General features: G+C 37.5%; 2 protein-coding genes across 4 annotated transcripts; one reads left to right on the top strand and one right to left on the bottom strand.

Moving 5' to 3' along the window:
• Nucleotides 1–8,945: 8,945 nt before the first annotated feature.
• LOC107762427 (putative polyamine transporter At1g31830) lies at nucleotides 8,946–14,864 on the top strand. Of its 3 annotated transcripts, none has more exons than XM_016580785.2 (2): nucleotides 8,946–9,313; nucleotides 13,039–14,864. In XM_016580785.2, exons 1-2 carry the CDS (start codon nucleotides 9,098–9,100, stop codon nucleotides 14,470–14,472), a joined length of 1,650 nt encoding a protein of 549 aa, XP_016436271.1. In that variant the 5' UTR covers nucleotides 8,946–9,097; the 3' UTR covers nucleotides 14,473–14,864. The 3 variants fall into 3 exon arrangements, with proteins under 3 accessions (XP_016436271.1, XP_016436272.1, XP_016436273.1); XM_016580786.2 differs by lacking the exon at nucleotides 8,946–9,313 and adding an exon at nucleotides 11,841–12,017; XM_016580787.2 differs by lacking the exon at nucleotides 8,946–9,313 and adding an exon at nucleotides 11,884–12,021.
• Nucleotides 14,865–14,872: 8 nt separating this feature from the next.
• LOC107762426 (zeatin O-xylosyltransferase-like) lies at nucleotides 14,873–16,921 on the bottom strand. Its single transcript, XM_075253349.1, has 3 exons — nucleotides 16,876–16,921; nucleotides 16,081–16,377; nucleotides 14,873–16,040 (listed from the first exon to the last, which is right to left on the bottom strand). The coding sequence occupies exons 1-3, from the start codon at nucleotides 16,919–16,921 to the stop codon at nucleotides 15,370–15,372; spliced, it is 1,014 nt and encodes a 337-aa protein (XP_075109450.1). The 3' UTR covers nucleotides 14,873–15,369.
• Nucleotides 16,922–18,244: the final 1,323 nt, after the last annotated feature.

The raw sequence follows: 18,244 nt of genomic DNA, 5'->3' as shown, positions 1-18,244 counted from the left end.
GAAACATATCGGCAAATTCCCGAACTACTGACACTGAATCAATCGTCGGAGACTCTGCGATGGTGTACCGAACATAAGCTAGATAAGTCAAACAACCCTTCTTAACCATATGTCAAGCCTTCAGAAAAGAGATAACCCGAATAGATGTATTAACGGAGGAACCATTCCACTCTAATCTCGGCAACTTTGGCCTCGCTAAAGTAACAGTCTTGGCATTGCAATCAAGGATGACATGATATGGGGATAACCAGTCCATGCCCAAGATGACCTCAAAGTCAGTCATATCAAGTAATAGAAGGTCCGCCCTAGTCTTGTAACCATAGAATGTGACCATACAGGACCGATAGATCTGATCAATAACCACAGAATCGCCCACAAGAGTGTACACATAAACATGAGTACCCAAGGACTCACGAGGAATATCCAGGAAATGAGCAAACAGAGATAATACATATGAATAGGCAGACCCTGGATAAAATTATACTGAAATATCCCTACCGCAGATGGAAATAATACCTGTGATCACGACATCTGAGACCAATGCATCTGGTCTGGTCGGAAAAGTATATAATCTGGCTGGAGCACCAGCTGGTTGGCCTCCTCCTGACTGAGCAGTGATTGGCTGCCCTCTCCCTACCTGTCTTCCACCTCTAGGACGGCCCCTACCAGCCTGTCCTCCGCCTCTGGGTGGCCAGACAGCCGGTGCTGTAATTATGGGCTACTGGCCCAGCTGCACTGCCTTGCCCTGAAGCCTGGGGAAGAATCTCCTCATGTGATCGAGATCTTCGCACTCAAAATAGCCTCTCAGTACAGTAATTTGCTACCCTAATGTCTGACCCTGATGGCCTATAGACCCATTAGAAAAAGCCTAGATAGTCGGTGGGCGGTATGAACTCTCCGGCATGGCACTAAAATATGAGTTAAAAGAAACCTGGTAGCCTGAGTACTCACCGGAAGAACCCTGGATGGCTGGTGGGCGGTAAGAACTCTCTAGCATGACATTGAAATAGGGGCGTGCTGAAGCACCTCGAGGAGTTGGTGGTGCTGAATAAGGAGGCCTGTTAGGCTGACCCTTCCCAAACTGACCTCTGCCCATAGCTGGGGCACCTCTAAACTCTCCAGAGAAACGAGCCCTCTTATCTTGCTGCATCTGATCTCTACCTCTCTGGCGGTAGCGCTCAATCTGCCGATCAATCTCTACTACTAACTGGTAAAAAGTCCCTATCTCAACCTCTCGAGCTATGTTGGCCCTAATACCGGAGTGAAACCCCGCAACAAACCTCCACAATCTCTTTATTTCAGTAGGAAGTATCATTAGTGCATGGCGGGACAACTCAAAAAACCTCGCCTCATAATCGGTCACTGACATCTGACCCTACTCGAGCTGCTCAAACTGATACCGCAACTCTTCTCTCTCTAAGGGTGGAATGTACCTATCCAAGAAAAGCTGTGTGAACTGGCCCTAGGTTATGGGAGGAGAACCCACTGGTCTGCCAAGAAGATAAGACTGCCACCATCTACGGGCCCTGCCCTTCAGCTGGAAAGTAGTGAAATCTACTCCATGAGACTCCAATATCCTCATGTTATGTAGTCTGTCCCTGCACCTATAAATGAAATCTTGGGCGTCCTCATGACGCTTGCCTCGGAAGACAGGAGGGTATAGCCTAGTCCATCTATCCAATAACTTCTACGAATCGCGTCCGCAACTGGTCTAGGCTTAGGTATAACTACTATAACTGGCTAGGCCCCATCCGCGGATAGTGTACTCGGAATCTGATACACTACAGCTGCATACCCAGGATCCTGAGCAGTAGGGGTTTGTGCTCCCCCTCCCGCATGGAATGTGGCTGGGTCTGCTGTAAATAAACCAACCTCAGTCATAGAATCCATGAACCGCAGCATACGACCCATGACCTCTTGAAAGCCCGGTGCTGTCATGAAATCCGACGGGGCAGGCTCTGCCACGGGCACCTCACATTGCTCCTCAATGATGAGATCCTCTACTGGATCCGTTGGTGGTGCAACTGGGGAAACTATGGGATGTCCTCGTCCCTTACCTCGGGCCGGTGCCTTAGCCCTGCCTTTGCCTCGGCCTCTAGCAACGGGGGGAGCAACTCCTCCTGGTATGTAACGTCAGCTGTACACGTTCTCACCATCTGTGAGAGAATAAGAGAGAAAATTTAGTACACTATTAACTACATGATAGAAGGTGAATAAAGAGTAGTTTCCTAACACCCCATAGCCTCTCGAAGATAAGTATAGACGACTCCGTACTAATCCGCAAGATCTATTAGGTCTGCCCATAACTTGTGAGATCTACGTGAACCTAGTTCTCTGATACCATGTTGTTACGACCCGATTTCCATTATGGGCCGTGAAGGCGCCCAATACCGTTGTTAGGCAAGCCACCACCGGTCAACTAGTGGTTTTCCCATTTAAATAAATAATTAAGTAATAACCTTTTCCTTATTTGTTAAAAAGATTTAGAAATTTGTAAGTGAAACATAAATAAACGGAAGCAATAAGTACTAATCAGATCATGTAAGTGAACCCAAAATCATAGTCGACTAGCGAGTGCGCCAAGACCTGGTGTCATAAGTGTGGGGGCAATCTAGTAAAATATACAGAAGAATACTACTAGCCTACTGTCTAAGAAAATAGATAGGAAAGTAAAACATAAGGAAGACTCCAACTGCTGCAGATTGGCTCGGAAGGCAGCTCACCGTGAAGTCTCGAAGTGGAGATCAACTACGTGCACCGGACGGGTAACTAGATGCACCTGCCTTAGATCCTGTACAATTAAGCACATAAGCGTAGTATGAATACATAAATAATATGTACCCAGTAAGTATTCAGTCTAACCTCGAAAAAGTAGTGACGAGGGGTCGACTTGAAACTTACTAGGGCTAACAATAATATAATTAAAGTGTTATGCTAAGCATGGATATCATGAACAATATTGACAATTCAATAACAAGAAGTGATAAGTTCTTCTTTCATAAATATAATATCAATTTAAGTCATATCATTTAACAACTTACATTTCAAGGCATTTAAGCAGTATAAATCACGGAGAGTTCCAAATAATTAACATGCGCAGTTATGCCGAGTTCGCACGGTCCGGTCCAACATAGTATTAAACTGTGCACTACCGGAGGTCGATGGCGTGAACTATAGATGCATCTATTTACTACCGAGGCACTGGGCCCGATCTATAAATAATAATTTATTTTCAAGAAAAGCACAAATTTCTCATTTACAGTCAAGTATTTCTTACAAATCCTTAAGCAAGTGAGTATAACCTTTTATAATTATTTTATCAATTTCCAGCATGACTTAAGTGATTATAATAGCAAGTAAGGACGCAAGCATTTCAAATATAGTATGATACGGGTCTTAAACTACCCGGACAATAACATAATAGTAGCTACGTACGGACTCTCGTCACCACGTACGTACGTAGCCCCAACAGATAGGTATAAACATTTATTTAATTCACCTACGGGGTTAATTCTCTCTTACAAGATTAGAAATGAGACTTATCTCTTCTCAAAGCCTACTTCCCAATTTAAGAACGCGCTCAAACCTCCAAATTCGATGACAAGCGACTCAAAACTAATCAATCATTACGTAAACTAATCAATTTATGCTCAAAACTTCATATTTCCACTATTAAAGTTATTACCCAACCCAAATTGCAAGATTCCTAAAATTCACCCCCGGGACCACATGCTCGAATTCCGAAAATTTCCGAAGAAAATCATTACCTATAACCTTAGGAATATAATATATGATTTTTTACTAAGTTTCATAATAAATTTCGTGGTCAAATCTCGTTTTTATCAAAAACCTAAGTTTTCACCCTAAACCCTTGATTTTCACTAGTTTATACATGTTAATCTACCCATAATCTAGGTATTTAACTCACATTTGGTAGGAATTACTTGCCTCCAAAAGCTAGGTTGAAATCCACTCTTTAAGAGTTCCCCAATCGCCCAAATGTGGAAAGAATGGGAGAAAAATGCCTAGCTCCCATATTAAATAAATTCACTGCCCCAGCGATTTTTACACCTACGGTGTGTTGGCCGCAACTGCGGTCCCGCTTCTACGGATTAGTGTCTGCTTCTGTGGAATTGGCTGGGCTGGCTAGGGTCGCTTCTGCGGACGGGCTTCCGCTCCTAAGGTCCCGCTTCTGCGGAAAGGGCGTCGCATCTGCGGAACCTGGGTCGTCTTCCTTAGGCCGCATCTACGATGTCTGGCCTGCACCTACGAGCTCGCGCCTGCGGTTGACCAACCGCAGTTACGGTTATGACAACAGCTGGGGCTCCAACTCTTGCTCCAAACTTTTAACTTGGTCCGGGCCTCGTCTGATTGACGCTCGGGGCCCCAATGGGCTCCGCCCAAATGACCAACAAGTTTGAAATTATAAAACAAACTCGCTCGAACCCTCGGAAAGCCCGGAACAATATTAAAACTAAAAATCACACCTTAAAACCAATTGAATCAAACTTAAGAACTTCAAGTTCTTCAATTTACTTCCAATGCGCTGAAACATACTTATACTACTCGGAATGACATTAAATTTTGCGTGCAAGTCTTAAATGACATTACAAACTATTCCGGGTCTCGAAATTCCGTTTGGACCTAGATATCAACAAACCCTCTCCAAACCAACACCAATTGAAAATGGTATTAAATCCACAACTCAAATCTCATGTAACCTCACACTTAAGAGAGAATCCCACACTCCTAAATTGCAATTCAAAACATAAATGGCATATCAAATGGATAAATTAACTCTCTCTCACAAAAATGTTCAAATGCACGCAAGGCACCATAGGCTTGCCCTTCATGTATTTCTCCACTAATGTAGACAAACTTGGTTCAAAATCAATTAGGCTTTAAAGGGTTGTAGTTTAGGCTATTGGTTAAGGTAGGGCACAATTTTTGTTAGAGTGACTCAAAACTTTCCTAAGCAATACAATTTTTCAACAAGCAAAGTACTCTTCCTTCAAGAACTTTTCCACCATTTCTTCATTTTTTATTTCATCACCTAGAACTTTCAAAACCTTCAAGATCCAACCTTCACTATCATACGCCAAAACACTCCCAGATCATCAAAACCCTGATCCAAACATACGCCAAGTCCAAAATCATCATTCGAACATATTGGAACCGTCAAATCCTGATTCCGAGGTCATTTACTCAAAATGTTGACCGAAGTCAAACTTGGCCTTTTAAGCCAACCTTAAGGAACCAAGTGTTCTGATTTTAACCCAAACTCTTCCAAAAATCGAATCAACCATCTCTGCAATTCATAAATCAGTAAAAACAAGTACGAGAAGTCTTATTTAGGGGAACGAGGTTCTAGAAAGCAAAATGACCGGTCGGGTCGTTACACTGGATTATGGAGCTCCTGCGTATAAACTTCCAGCATATTATGTTGGAACTCCAGCACATTATGTTGGAATCTCATATGTAAAGAATTTGAACTCTAGCATATTATGCTGGAATCTTTTCGGATTTTTAAGGGTATTTTTGTTCATATTTTATCTTTACATAAAAAATTGACTAAATTTCGATTATTTTTGAAACCACTTGACTATTTTTCATCTGGCTATTTCTGATTCCCCCACCTTTTGTTTCATGAAATGTTTATAAAGTATTAGTAATATATATCTTTATTAGAATGCACTAAAAATGAAAGAATTGATAATACCGAAGGTATTTTTCTTATCACATTCTAGACCAGTATATGTAAATAAGTCTTACGATTTTGTTTCTGCGTCTGTATTAGATTTGAATTAATGAAAAAATTCTCGAACAGTTCAAAAAAGATAAAGGTATACATCTGATTTAAAATATACATATATAAGGAAAGAAAATAAAAATGTGTTCAATATGCATGCTATTTTTAGTGCATATGCAAAAGCAAAAGTTGGTCAATTTTCGTGCAATACTGGTTTGACTCTAGATGGTCGCAACGTGTGCACAATACTTTACTTACTAGCAGGAGTAGTTCTTATTTTAGAAGAAAATAACATATATAGTAACATAGGTATGGCTAGCCTATTTGTGGTGGCACTTTGTAGGGTTTTAAATTCAAAGAACAGATTAAAATTAATATTTTTAATTTATAGTCCCACTTCCTTAATTCACAAAAATGTGTTGTTATCTTGTATGCTTTTGAACAATTTTCATCTCAAAAAGTTCAGGCATATGCATAATTTTTCGTCGGCAATGCCTACATTTGAAGAAATGAACAAATTTTATACCTAATATTTTTATTATGTTTATACCAATATTTTATTTTTCTTATTATCTTTACATGCATATTAGTAAACATAATTTGACGACGCGGTGTCACATCACACGTGAAACTACTTGAGGAAGGGCACATACTCCCCTGCATGACCTAGCCATTGAAATTAAGTTAACCTTGTAAAGTTTATTATCTTAACAAGATATCAAAACTAGACAGTCACATATTATATTATTCATGATCCATATGCTATTGGGCGGGGGGAGGGGGGTGTTAGAGTTCAGCACTGATTGATGGAATATGATGTTGTGTCTTTGTATAGAATTTTGGCACTGATTGATGGAATATGATGTTGTGTCTTTGTATAGAATTTTGGATAATTCTCGCCTCATAAACTACTTTTTAGGTTAAGTTAGGCTCGAACTCCTTTTACTTTCGCACATTGAGCAGGAGCTTTGTGAGACACCACCATAAAGTATATTCCCAGTGGTAGATGTAACATTATAGTTACGGATTCAATTGAACCCATAACTTTCGAAATAGAGCGTAAATTTATATGTAAAAATTTATTAAAATTGTAAGAAGTAGTGAATATTAACCCATAATTTAAAAAATATGATGATTCAATGTTAAAAACCTTAAACTTTAAACCAGTAAAATTATATTTAAATTTAGGATCCGCTTCTAATTCCCAACTCTCTTTTTGTATTTGGGGTAGGTAAAAGGCATGTTTAAATTTCCACTTTGTGCATGTTTTGTGAAGTCCACAAAAAGAAATATACGTTTCCTTACTTTTTGAGAAGGCATGCAATATTTGGGTTGGTGAGAGTAGGAGGAGGACATTCCTCAAAAAAGGGAGAAAAGAGGAGAGGCCGAAAGCACAAAAATGTGGAAGGACCAAAAGAAACCATGCTAACTTTGATATTCCTTACAAAACCAATACTTATATCTTGTGAGTTCACAAAACTCATGTGTTAGTTTTGTTAGTTGTTAAATCATTTTCATACACAAAAAAAGCAGTGCATAAAGCATCTCGCATTTACAGAGGGCTCGAGGAAGGACCGCACCCTAGGGATTCGACATAGACAACGTATCCAAATATAAATATTAGTGACTGCTTTCATAGTTCAAACCCGTGAGCTATAGGTCATATAGAAACAACTTTATCGTTGCTCCAAGTAGCGATCATGAGTTCGGAGTCATCCTTGTATCCACTAAGAGCTTTAAGGATATTGAAGATGCATGGATCGAAGATTTGAAGACCCAATGCTTGCTAAAATGAAGATTCAATATTGCAAATTTAGCGTTACAGATAGGGGTGGAAAAATGGTTAAAAAAAATCAATTAACTATCCATATTATCCACTAAAAAATGGGTTGAATAATAAACTATTTAAAGACGGGTCAAATATGGATAAGAACCATATTACCCATTTAGAAAATGGATAACCAATGGATAACTAATGCATTTTAACTTTTACACTTGTAAAACCTCAAATTGGGGGTTCCTCAAGCTAGGGAGAATAGGAATTCTCGCAAAAGAAGTCATGGATAATATGATTATCAATATTATTCGCCGGTTAACCCATTTTTTATCTGTATTAATATGGGTTCGGTCAGATAATTTATCCATTTTTTCATTACCCGTTTTCGACCCATTCCATATCCCATCCGACCCGCCAGTTTGTCATCCCTAGTTACAAATCTAGAAGGTCGCGACCGCGAGCCAACGGACCGCGACCATGACATGTGCGAAGGAGGCTACATTATGCAAAATTGATCAAAGGCTAATTGGCCACATTTGTAATTAATTATTGTGGTCATATTTTTAATTAGTCATAGCTACTACAAAATAAGACGTATAACTTTTATATAGATTTTTTTAATAAAATAATTACTTAGTTGAGATGGAATATACGCGCAACACGCGCATTCTAAAGAGGGCTTCAAAACAAGGCATCATCATCCCCCATTTTATTTCCAAAAACACCCCACCCTACACCCACAATTGGGGCAGAAATAGACAAGCATACAGCTTGTTCATGATAGGATTGGTTCAATTTCAGTTCACATACACACACATATAAAATTAAATTATAATAAAATGGAAAAGAAAGAATGATCGAATAAATTATTGTATATGAATTCCCTACATTAATAGTTTGATTATAACCGACTATGCCTTTGACTTCTTGCCTCTATTAGGAAATTAGAAAGAATGACATATCTCCTAATTTCCATTTAAAACACATATATCTTTTAACAGAAAGCTCATCAAAATATGGTATTATTTGTTTTTGTTTCATTTAACATGTCACTATTTATTTAAAAATTATTAATATATGTAGAAATAATTTCACTTTAAATTTTTTATTTTACTCTTAATAATAAAGTTGTCTCTATATGGTGTACAGGTCATCTGTTCGAGCCGTGGAAGCAACCACTAATATTTACGTTATGATAAGTTGTCTGCATCATATCCCGTAGGATGCTGCCCTTTCCTGAATCCTGCATGAATACGAGATGCTTTGTGCACCAAACTGTCTTTTTAGCCTATCTAAGATTATAAGTTCCAAAAAATTCTTTTATTTTTCTTAAACTATGTTTCAGTTAAATAACGCCAGTACATAAATTGAAACACGTGTATATAAAGAAGCCAAATGAACAATCCCATCAAACTCTTAAATCAACCTTTAATTTCTTCCCTATCACTCACTCAATATATTTTGTCACTTTCTCATCCCAACAACCCTCTCCAAAATTCCTTCTTATGTCTTAATCTTCCTCATTTTCTTGATTTATCTTATCCTCTTCTAGTTTCTTTTAGTGTTTACAAATGGTGCCAACAAGTTCAGAAACTGTTCAAAACAGTAAAACTAAATCCTCCATTGAAGTTCCCAATACTCAACAGAAAGTTGAAATTTCAATATCTGAAAAGAAAATTTCTGCTCCTTCTTCCCCAGCTAATGGTGCAATAGCACAAACTGAAACTCTATCAGCTTCTGCTGCTACTGATAAATCTTTACAGAATTCTCAGAATGTTGATGATCAGGTAATTTGTTTATTATCTGTGTACTTAACATGTTTTAGCCGGTGGCGGAGTCACAATCAATCAAGGGGTATCAATGCGCTGGAAAATTACATCGTATTGTTAGATAAAAGATTTTGTTTTACATATATTTATTATATGTTGAATCTCGTTGATTTTTTAGCGTGTTTAGATTTTTGTATTTTGACACCTTGGTAAAAATTCTGGTCCCGTCACTTGGCGTGACTGATAATGTTGTTGCCATGTAATTAGAAGGTTCAACCCGTGGAAACAACCTTTTGCAAGGTAAGACTATGTATAATAGACCTTGTAGTTCCGGCCTTTTCCGGAACCCTGCGCATAGCGGGAACTCATTGCACTGGTTGGCCTTACATCTTGTCGGTATATAAAATGTTAAAATCGTAGAGTAAATGGCTAAATTTCATATTTTTCCTTTTTTTTTTGTTCCTTGTTTACTTTTATTCATGTGCTTTGTTCATTAGCATGTCTTCCCAAGAACTAAAAGAGTGATGCTTTTTACAACAGTTTCCGTGAACTCTAGCTGTTAATGGCAGCCTTAATTTGTTTTTTATTAATTAAGAGATATGATTGTATACGATAAGCACCAGGATAAGAATACAAGTTATGACCTAAATTAAGTTAATTGTTAGGAATTTAAAACCTTTCAAATATGTTCCGTGATTCTCTTATTTTGTCGTAGGGAATTCCTTTTCTCCTTTTTATATAATCAAAATAAAATTAGGTACAAGTTAATCTTGTTTGAATTGCATTTGCCTTTTACATTTCCAGGAAATGCTTCGTACGCACATTTTGGTTATAATGTAGGTGCAATTTTTTTTTTAAGAAAACCCAAGACGTGTTAATATAATAAAACAGTGACAATTGTACAATAAGTTTCGCTTATTTTCCTCACAAAAATTCTTCTTATTTAATTGTACGAGTCTAACTTCTATATTGACAATAAAATAAATATTTTTTACATTATTAAGTTACTTAATGAATAATTATAGATAAATGTTCATAATAAATAGAAGTTAGTAATATTGAAAGTAAAATATATAACCTACTACAATATGTTGAAATATATTTAGAGTATTAAAATTCTTTCCGATATATTTTTCTTCTTGTTTGTGTCGTGTCTTGTTGAAGGGAAGCCTTGGTGTAACCGATAAAGTTGCTACAATGTGGCCAGAAGGTCATGAGTTCGAGCCGTGAAACTGCCTCTTACAAGAATGCGGGGTAAAACTACGTACAATAGACCTTGTGGTTAGGTCCTTTCCGGATCCTGCACATAGCGGGAGCATTAGTGCACCGGGCTGCTTTTTTGTGTTGTGTATTGTTATGGTTCGACTCTTTCCCGGATGTCGCACATAACAGGAGTCAAGTGTACCTTACTGCTTTTTGTATTGTGTGTTGTTGGGGTTATGGTGGGGTTTACATGTTAGTTGGAGAAGAAAAGAGTTGTATTTTCAGCACGCCTCAATGAGTACAAATTCTAAAGGCTAATTACTTTTGACGAAATAAAGAAAAAAACACACACACAGAGACATAAAAGATTATAACAAATAATTGAACATATATTGCCGCATGCATGCTAGACATAGTTTACCTTTTAAAACAATAATGACCACCAATATATAAGTAGCATATAGTAATGAGTGTTATCGAAAACTATAGTGTTTTATCTAGCTTATGAGTGAGTGCAATATTCAATGTAATTTCTTAAAAGTTAGAGTGGGGATATTAGTAATTTTCACAAGTATAACAATCAAAAGTGCATATTTTCAATTATAATTGTAAGAAATGTGCTTAACCAGATATCATAGGATCAAAATGAGAGTTTCTCCATGCATCAGGACTAAAAGTGAGTTTTTCCAAAATTTTTAGAATCATTTTATGTCTATTTTTGGGAAAAAAAAGTGAGAAATAACCTAATTTACAACTGATAATTGAAAAATAGCCATATTTTTAAAAATAATCAAAATTTAGCTACATTTTCATATAAAGATAAAATCTGAACAAAAACACCCAAAAATTCAAAAATTTCAGCATAATATGCTGGAGTTCAAATTTTTTTACATATGAGATTCCAGCAGCTTATACGCAGGAGCTCCATAATCCACCATATTATGCTGGAACTTTCAATGTCTTAGTTGTGGTATTTTTGTCCACATTTTATTTCCGCATAAAATAATGACTTTGCAAATGTTAGTTATTTTTCGATTACCAATCTGAAAACTGACTAGCCCATGCTATTTTTACTAATTTTTCTCTACCTAGATCTTCCGGTATTGGGCTTTTTTTTTTTACTTTTAGTCCGCGCCCGAAACTATTTACATTTGGTAGCTAAAAAAATGTATAAAATTTGTATATAACATACACAATATATATATACAAAAAGTATATATTTATTTGGCTATTATTTTGGGAACGGCTATGCACTATTATTTTTTCAATGTATTTTCTTTTAAAAATATACTCCTCTTAAAAGTGCAAAAAGTGAACAAGAAAAAACAAAAGAGAATTTGATAGTGGGTGACAGTGTATGTATGTAAGCAGAAAAACAGACTGTTGTTGGAGAACAAAATGCCTCTTGATTATTTTCATCTCTATCTCTGCTCTCAACTTTCTGCAAATTCTCAATCTCTTTAAAACCTTCATCCCCAGCAGTAGAACAGATTCAAGAATTAAAATTCATGGATTCATAGTAGGTATATTTTAAAATTATATTCACATGTATATGCCGGTATCATTAGTGTTAGTCTAGTATTTTCATTTCTTTGTATCAGCATGTTTCTTTTTCTATATGTCGTTTCTTTTGCTTCAATTATTATATCACCTTTGCTTGCTATGGTTACTACTTGTTATTTCGGCTTCCTTTTTAGTTTTTGTCCCTCTTGAGCCGGAAACAGGCTCTCTACCTTCCCTCCTCAGACCCCAATTTATGGGATTTCACTGGGTTTATTGTTGTTGTTGTGTTTTTTAAAATTATTTTCACATGTATATATAATTTGAGTCGAAAATAATCCTTTGCATGTGTGAAATGATATAATTGAGACACAATGTGGTAAAGCTTTTTTAGGTAGCTTCAAGTAACATTTATTTTCAAAAACTTGTGACATGATCTCTGAATTGAGACAATATATGGTAAAGGGTGTTCCTTTAGTTGATTAGCTAAATGATTCTTTTAGTGTGCTGATTAGCACAGTATTGTTCCTCTGTTGTTATATGAAACTATTACTATTCAGAGAGTCACAGTACAAAAAAAAACAGCCTAGTGCACTAAACTCCCGCTATGCGCGGAGTTCGAAGAAAGATCGGACCAGAAGGATCTATTGTACGCATCACTACCCTGCATTTCTGCAAGAGGCTGTTTCCACGGCTCGAACCCGTGACCTCCTGGTCACATGGCAGCAACTTTATTAGTTACGCCAAGGCTCCCTCTCAGAGAGTCGGAGTATTTTCTAAAAAATTTGAGATACTTTAGAAGTATTTGTAACTAAAAAATGTGATTTGCATATTTTTTTATGTAGCTTCAGCTTTCAAGTAAATTTATTTCCAAAAGTTGTGACATGATCTCTAAATTAAGACAAAATTAGTAGATGTTTTGATTCTCTTACTTTGTCCCCATCATGTTTTTTGTCTTTGGACAGAGAAGTAAATGTTTATTTATCTGCAATGAGTTGATATGTGTTTCTTATACTGTTAAGATTTGATGATAAATGCAGAAAGTAAGGGGAGAAGCCACAATTCCAATGGGGAATTACAATGATGCTGAGTACATAGGGATTAATGAAGTTGTATCTCCAAGGGCAAATGATCCTAGGAAACTTTCACTCTTGCCTCTAGTTTTCCTCATATTCTATGAAGTAGCAGGTGGTCCATTTGGTGTTGAGGACACTGTACAAGCAGCCGGTCCACTTCTTGCACTCGTCGGGTTCTTGGTTTTCCCGATCATATGGAGTGTCCCTGAGGCACTGATCACAGCTGAATTAGGCACCATGTTCCCCGAAAATAGTGGCTATGTTGTTTGGGTTTCATCTGCTTTGGGTCCATTTTGGGGCTTTCAACAAGGTTGGGTGAAATGGTTAAGTGGAGTCATTGATAATGCCCTTTACCCAGTTTTGTTTCTTGATTATCTGAAATCAGGAATTCCTGCATTAGGTGGTGGACTTCCTCGAGTTATCGCGGTATTAGGTATCACGTTGGTTCTAACTTATATGAACTATAGGGGTTTAACTATTGTTGGATGGGTTGCTGTTATGCTCGGGATATTGTCGATCCTTCCTTTTGTCGTAATGGGGTTCATTTCGATTCCAAAACTAAGGCCTGCGAGGTGGTTGGTGGCGGATGTGCATAATGTCGATTGGAACTTGTATTTAAACACTCTCTTTTGGAATCTGAATTATTGGGATTCGATTAGTACTCTCGTAGGAGAAGTGCATAACCCGAAGAAAACTCTGCCTAAGGCTCTTTTTTATGCTGTGATTCTAGTCGTTTTATCGTACTTTTTCCCTCTATTAGTTGGTACTGGAGCTGTTCCACTCGAGCGTGACTTGTGGACGGATGGTTATTTCTCGGATATTGCGAAAATCTTGGGTGGAGTCTGGCTAAGATGGTGGATTCAAGGGGCTGCTGCATTGTCAAATATGGGGACGTTTGTGGCCGAGATGAGCAGCGACTCGTTTCAGCTACTTGGTATGGCCGAGAGAGGGATGCTACCGGAGTTCTTTGCAAAGAGATCACGTTATGGAACACCTTTAGTCGGTATCCTCTTCTCAGCTTCTGGTGTGATTTTACTTTCATGGATGAGCTTTCAAGAGATTGTAGCTGCAGAAAATTTCTTATATTGCTTTGGAATGATCTTGGAATTCATAGCATTCGTACGATTAAGAATAAAGTTCCCAAATGCATCGCGCCCATTCAAGATACCTGGTGGAACAGTTGGAGCCATCCTACTGTGTATTCCTCCGACCATACTCATTGGTGTCGTTTTGGCATTTTCTTCAGTTAAAGTCATGATTATAAGCCTCGCTGCTGTTGCAATCGGGTTGGTGATGCAACCCTGTCTTAAGCGTATTGAGAAGAATAGATGGTTGAAATTCTCCATTAGTTCTGATCTTCCTGACATTCATCACGATACTGGAGCATTACTTCATTGATTCTCATATATTGTAGCTTTATAACGTACAACTCCTCTACTAACAGGACATAGCAGCAGCTGCATGGAATCCAGAACATCTATGGAGCACGCGCATAGATAAAAGAGACATTTCACAAGGTAGCTTTTTAATCTTGTAAGCTTGTGTTTGCCCTGATCCTAGACCTATTTTTCCAGGTGTTTGCATTAGAAACAGATGATGATATGGTTTCTCTTTTATATATGAAAAGTTGCAAAAAATGTTAACTTTATTTCTGCTCTCTTTTACTCTACTCGCTTTATCCAAAATGCATTTAAACGATATCCATTCTCTTCGTATTCGAGAGTAACCTGTAAATGATTGTATCTACTGAATATTGGTATGCTTTTCTGAATATATATTGAGCTTTCAACTCGTCTTCGTTGTCTGCTTAGTTAGAAAATTTTGTGCAGAAGTTGTTCACAACATGTTATGGTACTGATGTTGAAAAATAGGTCCACAAGTCATATTTCTTTGCATCATAAAGATCAACCCAACAATCTTGAATGAAATGAACTTTGCTAATTCTGAGATGAGACTTAACAGCTTTCTCTGCCAGCATTATGATCCTTGTTTGTAAATATCATTGCTCGGGTGTGGCCCAACGGGCAATGAAATGGGTGAAACTATGAGAGACCGGAGTTCAAATCGTAAAGAGACAGAAAAATTAAGCGACTTCTTTACCATATGCCTAAGCCTTGGCGGTTAATGTCAGTACATGTGCTAGTACTGCTGGAATAGTTGAGGTGTACACAAACCGGCCTAGACTCCATCATCATATAAACTTGAACTCGAATAGTTGAGTTCAAGTTGTCATTTTAAGGATCTTTCACTTGAATATATATATATTAAGAATGCAATCACAAGTCTAAAGAGTATCTATCTTGTGATATGCGCAATGAAAGACTCCAATTCCATGCGAGCAGCACCTCCTTTCTGTGTAGATTGTCTTACAGCTTCTCCCAGTTCCTTTGCTTTGTTCCTAATCACATCACCTTCTTCTGATGTCATTAACTTCCTCACAACATTCTCAATAGCGGACGCAGTGATAAGCTCGTCGCGTTTCTCCCACTCCCTAACAGCCAGGCCTATTTTCAATATTTCTGTCACCAAGAAACCATTTTTTGGTTGGTCATAGTGCATAGGCCAAGTAGCTATTGGGACTATCAAAGTTATGCTCTCTATGCACGAATTCCAACCACAATGACTCAAAAACCTGCCCGTGGAGGGATGAGCCAAGATTTCGGGTTGTGGTGCCCATTCTCGAACTACTAAGCCCACCCCTTTTGCTCTTTCCTCAAACCCTTCTGGCAACTTAAGTTTTTTAGATTTTCCAGAATTATCAACTTCATCTGCGTCTCTCAACACCCATATAAAGTTCTGTTTGCTTAGCTCTAATCCCATGGCGAGCTCCTTGATTTGTTCACCAGAAAATGAAGTAGTTGTCCCAAACGACACATAAAGAACTGATTTTGGAGGTTGTTTGTTTAGCCAATCCAAACAGTACTCATTTTGGAGGTCCGACTGCCCATTGTTTCTTGTTTTGTGTACTTGCAAGTTGTGCCATCAAGTCAATAAAAGTACTACTACCTTCAACTACTTGGCTTGTATTATAAATATCGCCCGTGCTAAGACTTATATACTGAGTCTGAAAAGCTCCTAGGTGCACGAATATGTCATCGGGGTAACATCCTTTGAGAGAGGGTAGCTTTTTAAGTTGTTCTTCTTCAAGCGGGATGGGCATCCCCGCTACTCTACATTTGTGACTACAGTACATATCGAAACTAGAAGTGCAGAGGAAGATATAGGATTCAATATTGGGAAAGGAAGAAAAATCTTGAACTTTATAGGACATTAAGAAATCATGAACAACGCCTACTCTTCTTGCTTTAGATGAAATATCTTGAAAGAAGGAAGCAATGGGCTCGTGCAAAAGCATAGAAGCATTCCAGAGTGGGCTCGTGATTTTGGGGGCAAGTGCACAAATAGTCATTCTCATGGATGCTATTTAGAGATTAGCCCATACCTATTTTGTCCTGAAATTTTAAACTAAAAATCTCAACTTCAAGATAAAATGTCCTGAAATTTTGAACTGAAAAACTGAAATTCAGGACGCACTGACTAATTCCTAAATAGCAGCCATTTAGAGTGGCTACATGGTGTCATTTCTACGGGATTTTGCTCAAGCAAGCATTGGGAACTACGAGGGTGGAGATGGAGGAGTAATTGAGAAGTCATGGAATTGGATTTTGGATATGTCTGAAGGATATAAGGCGTCGGCTCGAACCCTGGCCTGACGGTTGTTGGTGGCTAAACCGCCATAGTATAGGCGGAGACGATGAAAGGATAATAGACAAGCAAGTTGAAGATATTAATTGAGATGACCTTGACCTGGAAATGGTACCATGACTACAACTACTTCATCATCCATTGATGGAACCTGGTTTTCAAGATTGTCACTCATGTTATTCATGGATTTTGAGGATTCACTTTTTCTTTAAGGTAATAATTATTGAAACAAAAGTAATTAAAAAGAGAACAATTTGGAAACTTATATTGGAGTAATTGATACATTTAATACCCTTACCAACAACACCACCCAAAACACCTAAAACAAAACACATTTAATCCACCACCTCTTGCAGCACAAGACATCCACAAAACAATACACATTTTCTTTTATTTCTCCTTGGTGTCCGATGCATGTATTAGATTTAGGGCCCGACTAAATTTGCATTCACGCGGGAAAGTTTTGTATTGGAGGATAAAGTAATCCTTAACAGAGGCGACTGTATACGAGACTTGATCAACTCGAAACCTCTGATTCAGAATAAAGGAGTATTCATCACTCTATCGGAACTCTTATGAATAAAACAATACACATAAGTAATACATCTCACCCAACGACTAGATTAAGTGGGTAAAAAAATGGGTCTTGGTCCCACAATTATATTATAAAAACGCATTTACCAATATATACAGTGATTTTCCGATGGTTTTATCTAAGTTTCCCGTTTGAATTTTAAAGAAACAAAAGAATATTTAAGTGATCTTTTATTATTACCAAAATGTTTTCGTTTCCCAATTTTCCTTATTCCTTTCAACTGCATATAATGGTGATTAATAATAGTAATTTAGTTGGATAAATCACACTATCAAGTTCATCTACCAAAACGGGAAAAATATGTACAAATATTTTCCAATAAAGGGAGGCCCTATTCCTTTTAAATTTTTTTGCTTCAATTCTGTTCTTAATATATTTGTAATACTTGACGTGAAACACATGTGCAATGGACGTGTCTAATGATCGACTTTGGCCTTCAACATTCATAACGCCTATGTAGGTGCAACTAGCATTTTCAGGAACACTTTTGCCTCACTTTCAACCTTTCACTGAAGTGGCTTGGGTGTTTTTTTTGGTCTTCTTTTCTGTAGAACAGTATAATATTTTGTGAAACTGGAACTGATTTGGAAGAGAGTTTGAGTTTTGAGTAGTTCAATATAGTTTGGGAGTAATATTTGTAGTTTAAGAAGCAGAAAATAAGCTTTAACGGAGAAATTTGGTTTCTCCTACGTGCCTATGTACACGAGAAGTTCACTAGTACTTGTCAAAAATAATCAATGATAATGTTTGTAGTTGCAATTAACACGAATGCTTATGCATGCATTTTCTTTTTGTTCCCATGTAAAGGTGATGAACAACAGATATGGTTTTATAGCTCAAACTACTTCTTTAGATTTTTTTAAAAGGAAT

The sequence above is a fragment of the Nicotiana tabacum genome, chromosome 5 (assembly GCF_000715075.1).
Source record: "Nicotiana tabacum cultivar K326 chromosome 5, ASM71507v2, whole genome shotgun sequence".
Classification (NCBI taxonomy): domain Eukaryota; kingdom Viridiplantae; phylum Streptophyta; class Magnoliopsida; order Solanales; family Solanaceae; genus Nicotiana; species Nicotiana tabacum.
The sequence above is the reverse complement of the archived record's forward strand: the minus strand, read 5'-3'. Positions and strand labels throughout refer to the sequence as shown.